Here is a 9,854-nt window from a genome sequence, read left to right on the forward strand (position 1 = left end):
CGACACGCGACGCTTGGACGGTGTAAACAAACGCGAGGCGGCAAAGATGGCGTCGACAGCGCACTGGGCGCAGCAGCTTCACCTTATTTCCGCAGCAGCCGTAGCAGTTTCGAGCCGAAATCAATTCTCGTGCCAAATCAACGCTACTATATAGTACCTCTCCCACTCGCCTGGTCACTCGCTGTGGCATGACATTGGATAGCGCAAGAGAAGAGTCGGGAACACAAAGTCATGTTCTTTGTGGTGCCACGGCTCGCGTTATCGCAGCTGGTCGGAGAGCGATCTGGTGCGACCAGCCGGGCGTGTCATCGCTTGCGCTTGTACGATCGCAGCGTCTTGGTTGCCCATCGTCCAGAGCCAGGCCGTCGAATGCGAGCTGCATTCTTTTGTCATTCAGAGGGGAGGAAGGAAGAAGGAATTGCTTCGAAGGACCGAACAGAGACAAAGGCGGTGAAGTTGACGTTTGCGACACAGCTGATGGCGATTGCGGTCTTCGCAACTCGGTACTCATGCCTGGCTGGATGTCCTCGCTGACATTACTTGAGTACGGATGATCGACGTAACAGTAGCGTCCAGTGGCCGCGAAAAATGCGCGTGCAAGCACTGTCAACAGAAAGGATGGATTAGTAGCACCAACGCATCCGCGGCGACGCCTCGCGCTTCCTAATACGGTACAAGATCACTGTCGTCGCCGCAAAGGAGTAGCTTTGACGACGACTCGCACCGAAGACTCTCCCTCACGGCCACATCAATTTATGGCCACATCCCCAGCAGCGACAAACAAACTCGTACCCAAGTGAGTGCACCCAGTGTATCAGCAGATGCGAAACACAAGCTGGCGCGGAGCAAACTACCGTTAGACTGCATCTTCGTCGCCATGGTGGTTTGGTAAAAGACTCCCGAGGAATCCCACGCTCCGTCTTCTACGGGGATACCAATATGTGTGCGCATTGGCGGCTGCTTTCCAGTCGCTCCTCGCGTCAGGTACTACAGTACACCGTTCGTATTACATGCGCCCGGCGTGCACCGGTAGTCGGCCGTACACATGTGTAAAGGCAATCGCCGGGACAAAATTGAGCAAGAATGATGGATGGCTATGCCCAGCTGGCACGGCAACTGATTGCGACGCTTGGCACTGACCTTTTTATGGGAGCTCAGTGTAACGTTGGCTGGCCAACCGGCACACAACCGAGATGCTGCCAATCTGGACGATCCTGGGCCTCCTCGCGCTCGTCCTGTCCTTCTCCTGCATGGCCATGGCGCTTTGGTCCATGCACCACTCGATGAAGTATATGCAGTCGTGCGTCTTCCGCGCGACTTTTGCCTACCTCGTCTCGCGCAGCGTGCATGCAATCGCGTGGAGCGTCGTCTCGATCTTCTTTATCGACCAGTTTGTCGGGAACGAATCGTCTGCCTGGCTGCACCTGGACTCGTACCATGATGCTGGCGGCTTTCGTCTCCTCCGCCACGACGAGTCGCCCAACGGGAAAGAGGATCCACCGACTGAGGTTATCATCATGGTCTTCTTTGGCGACGCAGCAACCGTCTCGGGCGCGCTCTGGATGCTCGTGCTCGTCGTCGAGCTTATCAAGCTCGCGGTACACTGCCCGTGTCGTCCTACATTGATCCTCATCAACTGACAACATAGAAAAAATCCCTTGACCGCGGCTCGTTCCAAGAGAAATGGACGTTCAAGCGCTACACGATAGTCAACGTCGTCATTGTTGGCATTTACACCATCGTACGCCTCTCCATCGATGTGGAAACCCACTGATTCTTTTGCCCCTAGCTCTCCTTTGCGATCGATGGACCAGGTTTTTGGACTGGCCGGTACGTCGCCGTCCTCGTCACTTCCAACGTCCTCCAAGCGCTCGTCATTGGCACCGTCACGGCCGGGTGCGTTTCTTTTTCCTTTTGTTCAACAAGCTCACAAACGACCAGGGTCTACTACCTCCGGTCGCACAGCCGCAAGTTCGAGTCCGTCGACGGGCAAGTGATCCAGTCGCCGCTATATTTGCGCCTCAAGCGCATCTTGTACGCTCCGTGTCATCATCGAACGAAGTTTGAGCAGTTTGTGTAGAACGGTGTACATCACCACGTCGCTCCCGTACCTCATTGTGGGCTGGTTCATGCTCGCAAGCGACGCACCCGGTAACTTTATGCCGCGCTGGCTCATGGGCTCGTCCATCGTGCTCTTCAATGCATCCGGCTGCGTCTTTGCCCTCGTTCTCGTTGGCAGCCAAGAATGCTTCAATTCATGCCTCGGTCCGTCCAACGAGACGCGGCTCACTGTCACGCAAGCGTCCCAAAATACGGACGCGCCATTGGAGCACCCGGTCTTTGTCAACACGGACATTGAGTCGTCGAGCTTGCTCTGGGGCCAACTTGGCCAGACCATGCACGACGCCCAGGAGCTCCATGACAACCTTCTCCGGTCGCTCCTTGTCAAACACAACGGGTACGAGATCACGACTTGCGGGGACGCGTTCCAGCTCGCGTTCCACTGCATCCCAGACGCCGTCGCCTACTGCTTGGATGTCCAGTTGGAGCTCATGAACCAGCCGTGGCCCGTCGAATTTGTCGACTCGGGTCTTCCCGGCAGCCTCACCGTCTCGATCCGCACCAAGCACGTACCGCTGACAAAGCCCAAGCACATGTATTTATTCCACGGCATCCGCGTGCGCATGGGGATCCATGCAGCGTCCGAAGCCGAGGGCCAGCTCTTCCACCAAGTGCACCCGGTGACGCACCGGACAACGTACGTCGGTCTCTCGGAGCTCATTGGGCGCGAAGTCAGCGACGTGGGCCATGGCGGACAGATCGTCGTGACGGCGCCGATCGCCAAGTGGCTCGAAACCGAAGCCAGCAAGAACTCGCGATGGGCGCAAGATCACGCGTTCGCCGTCCAAGACATGGGTAGGACAAACAATCCTAACGGTGTTGAACCGCCACTCATACCGGTATGTAGGCGTCTATCGCATCTCGGATCTCAAAATCGACCTCGGGATCGCCGAAGTCGTCCCCGCGGCGCTGCGCGAGCGAAGCGCACACTTTGGCTCGATTGCCAATTTGCAAAGCCGCACGTCGTACGAGCCGTCCGAGAGCATGCGCTATGGCCTCGTGCGCTCACCGCGTGAAGTCGCCATCTTTGTCTAGTCGTTCTCGACGCCTTATTTATTATTGTATCCACTTTTGTTTTGGGCAAGTCCGGAAGTATACACGTCGTGTTGGTCAGAGCTAGCAAAGAAAGGCCGTCGATTCGAGACTCACTCGATCGTGAGACCGACGACGACCCATCGTGTGCGCTTCAGATACTTCATTCTCCCACAAGACATGACCTCCCACTGTGCCTCTACGGCATCACTGCATCAAGCACAGACAAGCGAGAGCTTGATATTACACGTCGAGTAGCTACAGCGTGTACTGTAGCATCAAGTAGCTATCTCATGTACCTTGATATACTGTACACAATGGCGTTGACACCTCGACTGTGAAATGCAAATAGGCACCTGGCGTCGACCGCACGACCGAGCGGAGAAACGGTGAAGGAGGCGCACGGAAGCCGTAAACTAATAACAGAAGTCCCTAGGTGCTGCACCGCCTCTCGGGTGATCAAGACACTGGCTATTCAAGCCGATTCGAAGACGGTGCGAATCTCTAATGTCGTTTGCAGGTGCCAAAGAGTCTCTAGGTCGGTAGCCTTCGTAGGCCTCGTGGAGACGACTGCAGAGCCTACTCGAGTCCTTGACTGTGGGGTCGAGCGGCCCGAATGAGGTCCAAAAAACGACCTTTGCAAGTCCCAACGCTTCAAAGGTCTCGCGACGTTGCGACACGGACAGCACATGTCGCATTGCGTATGGCTCAATAATTTGACATTTTAGCCAATGGCCTTGCAGGAGGCCACCACAAGGATCAACCCGAGCAGCATTTCAGGAATAGACGACGATGCTGCCAATATGGAGCCTCATCTACGTGCTCGTGCTCTTCGTCTCGTTCATCGCGACGTCCATGGCCGTGTACACCATGTTCCGCCTGAAGCGGCGCATCCGAACCTGCGTCTTCTACGCCACATACGCGTACTTTATCTCACGCACGGTCTACTCGCTCACGCGCGCGGTCGTCCTCGCCGCTGTCGTCGACCAGTTCTTCCAGGCCAACTCGACGTGGATGGAGATCGATAGCCTCCGCGACGTGAGCGCCTTTAGCCCGCTCACCGACAGCTCCAACGATCCAACCTTGGACGCGCCGCCCAACGTCGTCATGTGGTTCCTCCTCATTGGCGACGCCGCACTCATTGCAGGCGCGCTTTGGATGCTCGTGCTCGTGCTGGAGCTCGTGCGCTTGGCGCGCAAGGCCATGGACCGCGGTTCGATCCGCGAAGCCCGCACAATCAAGTACTATGGCGCCGCCATCATGGTCCTTGTGCTTTCGTACTTTGCGGTACGTGCGCTGTCTATTGTGGGGATGACGCTACAACATATTCTAATGCACTAGCTCTCGTTCGTGCTCTCGACGGGGCGCACGGAAGGCACGATGCCCAACACGATGACTGTGAGCTTTTACTCGGGGCGGTTCAAGTCGGTGCTCATTACTGCGATTTCGATTCAATCGGGCGTCATCCTGCTCGTCGCCACGGCGTACGTGGCGTTTTGCTTTATCGTGCATGGATGCTGACTACGCCTACGTGTAGGATGTGGTTTTTGCGCCGACGCGGCCGCAACTTTGAAAGCGTCGACGGCGAGCTCACGACGTCGCCGCTCTACATGCGTCTCAAGCGCATCCTGTACGATCGTACTCGTGTGTATGCTGGCACCTCACGCCTCTTGTAGCTCAGTCTACTGCATCATGTCGCTTCCGTACATTGCCATGACGTGGCTCTCGCTCATTTGCTCGCTTCTCGATACTGAGTGTCCGTCCGTGCTTCTCGGTATCGCAACGATTTTGTACTTTGCGTCGGGTCTAGCCTTTGCCATCGTCATGGTCGGAAGCCAACAGTGCTGCTACGCGTGTCTCTTGCCCGCGGACGAAGTGCGCACGGCCCAACTCCACTTATCGCCGAGCCCCAAGCACGCGCAGTCCCCGGTTGCGTACCCCGTCTTTGTCAACACCGACATTGAATCCTCAAGCTTGCTCTGGGGCCAGCTTGGCCAGACCATGCACGACGCCCAAGAGCTTCACGACAACCTCCTAAGATCGCTGATTGTCAAGCACCATGGGTACGAGATCACGACCTGCGGCGACGCGTTCCAGCTCGCGTTCCAGTCCATTGCGGACGCTGTTGCCTACTGCTTGGATGTCCAGTTGGAGCTCATGAACCAGCCGTGGCCCGTCGAATTTGTCGACTCGGGTCTTCCCGGCAGTCTTACTGTCTCGATCCGCACCAAGCACGTACCGCTGACAAAGCCCAAGCACATGTATTTATTCCACGGCATCCGCGTGCGCATGGGGATCCATGCAGCGTCCGAAGCCGAGGGCCAGCTTTTCCACCAAGTGCACCCGGTGACGCACCGGACAACGTACGTCGGTCTCTCGGAGCTCATTGGGCGCGAAGTCAGCGATCTCGGCAACGGCGGGCAGATCGTCGTGACGACCCCGATCGCCAAGTGGCTCGAGTCGCAAGCGCTGGCCGATACCGAGTGGAGCAACGCCAACCCGTTCGTCGTGCAAGATCTCGGTACGAGCTCCTTCTATCTCGTTCTACCGCGCTAATGTGCTGCGTGTAGGGGTCTACCGCGTCGCAGACCTCAAGATCGATTTGGGTCTGGCCGAAGTGCTGCCGCTGGCGCTCAAAGATCGCCGCGCGCACTTTCAATCGATTGCGAATGTGCAAAGTCGCAAGTCGTATACGCGGCACGATAGCACCGCGTACGGCCTCGTTGGCTCGCCACGAGATACGCTCGCGCGTTTAGTCTAGTCTAGTCGAATAGAAGTATAGTAATTTAGTATGTATTGGTATTCTCGTCGTCGTGGTGAGAGTGTCAAGTCGTGGACGCTCCTCACGCCACGTAATCGCCCGGGTCGTGTAGACAGTTGATGATGGAGTAATACGACAAAACAATTGTACTATAAAGTGGCTACTGCCCCAACATGGACAGCGAAGAACGATCGCGCGACTTGCAGCGTCATAGCTTGGCTTTGCGGACCGTCCACGTGGGAGGATTCTTTCGTGGACAGGCGGCGCCGATTTTTGTCCCTATGGACGCCGCGTCCTGGCCCGCGTGGCGTGCGTGCAATGGACGCTGACTCGTATGCTTGGCGCACGTCGCATCTGCGTATACGCGGTGCTTGCGAGGGTTGCTTGGTGCGGACACGCTTTCGCGCCATGATGAAGTCGAAAATTGGTCGTAATCACGATGCCGAATGGGATTCCATATCCAACTGCAAACGCCCATATCTTATCCCAGCTGGTCGCCACGCGTGCGGGTGGCTTGGGTCGGTTGTTACGCGCACGCTGGCTCGCGCGAGGTAAACTGGTGCGGCGACGAACGCGCATGGTGGCACGCCCGCCCTGTCGCGTCCATGTGCCGTTTCAATATGGTTCTTGCGATGTTTCAATATGGTCAAAACGAAGTTCGAAGCCATAAAGTGGCATTAGACATGGCGTGTCCAAGCTGTTCTTGCAGGCGCCTGGCGCATCATTCGGCCTTCTCTCCACGACGCACATGGCCGACGACGGCTTCTTCCCGGTCTGGACTTCGGTCTACCTCGTCGTGCTCCTCATCTCGCTAACTGCTACGTCCCTTGCTGTGTGGTCGCTCAAGCGGTCGCTCTGTGCCATCCAGTCGTGTGTCTACTATGCGACGCTTTGGTACTTTGTGTGGAAGTCGCTCTTTGCGCTGTCGCGGACCGCGCTCATGTGCGCGTTCCTCGCCGAGTTCCGCGCGCCCTCGTCGCCTTGGCTCAACCGCACTGCAGCCAACGACGTAGGCAGCCTACGGCTGCTTGGCCAGCGCACGTACAATGCGACGGGCGACTCGAGCATCCCTGTCCCGACGTACGTGGTGTGGATCTTGTTCCTTGGCGACGCAGCGTTACTTTCGGGTGTTCTATGGATGCTCATCTTGGTCCTCGAGCTCACGCGCCTTGCGGTACTTTGCACTTGCCAAATGTGGCGATCTTGGAGGCTCATACGACAATGTGCGTAGAAGAAGACGATGGACCGCGGCCCGCTCCGTGAAAAGCAAGTGCGCCGCAACTACCTCGTCTCGACGACGCTTATCGTCGCGCTCTACTTTGTCGTACGCACCGACTGCGACAGTCATCTGGAGACTCATGCGTGGCTGCATAGCTTTGCCAAGTGCTCTCGAAAGGCGGTCTCTTCTCCAACAACACAAAGCTCATCAACATCGTCTCCAACATCATGCAGACGATCGTCATCATCGCAGTCGCTTTTGGGTACCTGGCACCTGTCGAGGATTCGCAAGCGCTCATGCCGATATAGCATGGTGAGCCTGCGCCAACACGGCCAAAAGTTTGAAGGCGTAAGCGGCGAGATCGAGCAGTCACCGCTCTACAGCCGCCTCAAGCGCATCTTGTATCTTGTCACTACGTCTGCTCGTATCTCACGTTTGACGTGCGTAGGATCGTCTTTATGATGTTTTCCTTGCCGTTCACGGTCGTCAACTGGTACGGCGTCTCGGCGGCCGGCGACGCGGCCGAGACGATTCCGGATGCGCTCCTGGGCATCACGCAGCTGCTCTACTTCGCCTCGGGTCTCTTTTTCGCGCTCGTCATGGTCGCGAGCCAAGACTGCTGCACGGCGTGCATGCGGTCGCGCGACGCAACGCGGACCCGCAGTCGGTACGGTGACTGGGCCGCCTCCGTGGCGCACGCGCCCATGCAAAACCCCGTCTTTGTCAACACAGACATTGAGTCGTCGAGCTACCTCTGGGGGCAGCTCGGGCAAACCATGCACGCCGCGCAGGAGCTCCACGACGACCTCCTACGATCACTCCTCGTCAAGCACCAAGGCTACGAGATCACGACGTGCGGTGACGCGTTCCAGCTCGCATTCCACTCAATCCCAGACGCGGTTGCCTACTGCTTGGACGTTCAGCTGCAGCTTCTGCATGTGCCGTGGCCGATCGAGCTGATCGAGTCGTACCTCGCCGGCAGCATCACGGTTGCGATGCCAAAGCCGTCGGTGCTTCCCACGCGGCACAAGCACCCGTACCTCTTTCGCGGTCTCCGCGTACGTATGGGTATCCACGCATCGAGCTCTGAAGAAGGTCAGCTCTTTACCAACGTCCACCCGGTGACCCAGCGCACCACGTACGTGGGTTTGGCCGAGATGATTGGTCGCGAAGTCAGCGACCTCGGCAGTGGCGGTCAGATCATTGTGACGGCCCGCGTCGCGCGTTTTCTACGCGACAAGATTGAGAGCCAAGATGGCTGGTGGCACGAGAACCCGTGCTTGATGCAGGATCTAGGTACACTGGCGGCTCATATAGGACACCTGACTGATATTACGATGATGGGGTTAGGTGTCTACCGCATCAACGACCTCAAGATCGACTTGGGGATCGCCGAAGTGGTGCCACTCGCTCTGAAAGACCGCGCGCGGCTCTTTCCCGAGATTGGCAACGTCCGAAGCCGCAAATCGTACCGGCGCCACGACAGCACCGCGTACGACCTCTTGATGTCCCCTGCCGACCCGTGCGAGTCCCTCCGCGGTGTCGAGTGTTAAGTTATAAGCGTCCAACTATTCGTGCTATACACTAAACTACTATGACTTAAGTTAATATACTAGTATGAAGCTAAAAACATTTCGGCGGCTCACATCAGGAAGGGAATATTCCCTTGCAGTCTGGACGTTCATAAAACCAAGGCCATAAATATATGGCCTTGATAAAACTACCGTCTTGGTAACGTGCCAACTAGGTATTGAAATCTGACGACACGTATCGGTAAACATCGACGCTCTGCGCGGCACCATTTTCTTGGCCACAGTCATTTGATCAACTTGATTACATGGCCACCTCCAAGAACGTTGCTCCATCTGATCACAACTTGATACTTATTAATAACACCACAGCGCAAACAGGGGTAAACATATCCTTTACCCCGTGCACAATTGTGCAAGTACGGTACAATTGTACTAATATGTGTAGGCGCTGCTCGCTTCTTGTTCACAGCGCGCTAGTTCCGAGCGAGATCATCGGGTCGAAAAGTTTGCACTCGTCCTTCACAGCACTTGGATTGATTCCGTGCTTTGTTGGAGCACATACAGCTCGTCCCATTGCAGGGAGAAAGAAAACGCTGACAGTTGCACCGCAGGACCAACACAACCAGATCAATAATAACGAGTATTTTTCACTTGGTCCCAATTTTGGCGATATATTATCAATTGGTCCCCAACTTTTTGCCAATATTATCACTTGGTCCCCAAGCCATTTGATTGGCCGAAATAGGCCAAATTATCGAAGCTGATTGGACGGAACCACAGCAATTCCTGCAGCCCAGCACGGTTGCTCTAGCACTAAATAGTGTCCAGACACGTTTAGCAACTCATACTATTGGATGTAAATATAACAAATAGTGTGAGTGGCCGGGCAAGTGGGCCATTTCGAAGGTACCCCACCCCACCAGACCAAGGATGGAGGCCAAGCGGGTAGTAAACGTGATGCAGGCAACAAGAGGCGGTGAAGCCAAGTGTGTTGGATACTAGGGAAATGCTAGAGTGAGCATCAAGATCGCTAGCTATCCGCGAAGAGCTATCGGGTGGCCAGGAGGCACTCTGTACAAATGCACATACTATGTCGTAGTTGTTCCGTCTATGAGGGACAATAGAACAGTTGATGACCCATCTACTGGTAAAACAAGAGCGTCCCTGAGATCTCCTATGCGGTAGATCT

At 56.1% G+C, this 9,854-nt stretch overlaps 3 protein-coding genes across 4 annotated transcripts; all 3 read left to right on the forward strand.

Moving 5' to 3' along the window:
- Positions 1-962: 962 nt before the first annotated feature.
- SDRG_02767 (hypothetical protein) lies at positions 963-3,226 on the forward strand. The gene is made up of 6 exons (XM_008608366.1): positions 963-1,598; positions 1,649-1,741; positions 1,790-1,896; positions 1,942-2,034; positions 2,081-2,916; positions 2,969-3,226. Exons 1-6 carry the CDS (start codon positions 1,194-1,196, stop codon positions 3,154-3,156), a joined length of 1,722 nt encoding a protein of 573 aa, XP_008606588.1. The 5' UTR covers positions 963-1,193; the 3' UTR covers positions 3,157-3,226.
- Positions 3,227-3,940: 714 nt separating this feature from the next.
- On the forward strand, positions 3,941-6,094 carry SDRG_02768 (hypothetical protein). The gene is made up of 5 exons (XM_008608367.1): positions 3,941-4,440; positions 4,495-4,637; positions 4,691-4,783; positions 4,830-5,674; positions 5,724-6,094. The coding sequence occupies exons 1-5, from the start codon at positions 3,946-3,948 to the stop codon at positions 5,912-5,914; spliced, it is 1,767 nt and encodes a 588-aa protein (XP_008606589.1). The 5' UTR covers positions 3,941-3,945; the 3' UTR covers positions 5,915-6,094.
- Positions 6,095-6,579: 485 nt separating this feature from the next.
- On the forward strand, positions 6,580-8,765 carry SDRG_02769. 2 transcript variants are annotated; one of them, XM_008608368.1, is made up of 6 exons: positions 6,580-7,088; positions 7,146-7,238; positions 7,289-7,395; positions 7,442-7,534; positions 7,582-8,429; positions 8,484-8,765. In XM_008608368.1, the coding sequence occupies exons 1-6, from the start codon at positions 6,663-6,665 to the stop codon at positions 8,684-8,686; spliced, it is 1,770 nt and encodes a 589-aa protein (XP_008606590.1). In that variant the 5' UTR covers positions 6,580-6,662; the 3' UTR covers positions 8,687-8,765. The 2 variants fall into 2 exon arrangements, with proteins under 2 accessions (XP_008606590.1, XP_008606591.1); XM_008608369.1 differs by lacking the exon at positions 6,580-7,088 and having other exon boundaries at positions 7,097-7,238.
- The last annotated feature ends 1,089 nt before the right edge of the window (positions 8,766-9,854 follow it).

The sequence above is a fragment of the Saprolegnia diclina genome (genome assembly GCF_000281045.1).
Source record: "Saprolegnia diclina VS20 unplaced genomic scaffold supercont1.6, whole genome shotgun sequence".
Taxonomy (NCBI): domain Eukaryota; phylum Oomycota; class Saprolegniomycetes; order Saprolegniales; family Saprolegniaceae; genus Saprolegnia; species Saprolegnia diclina.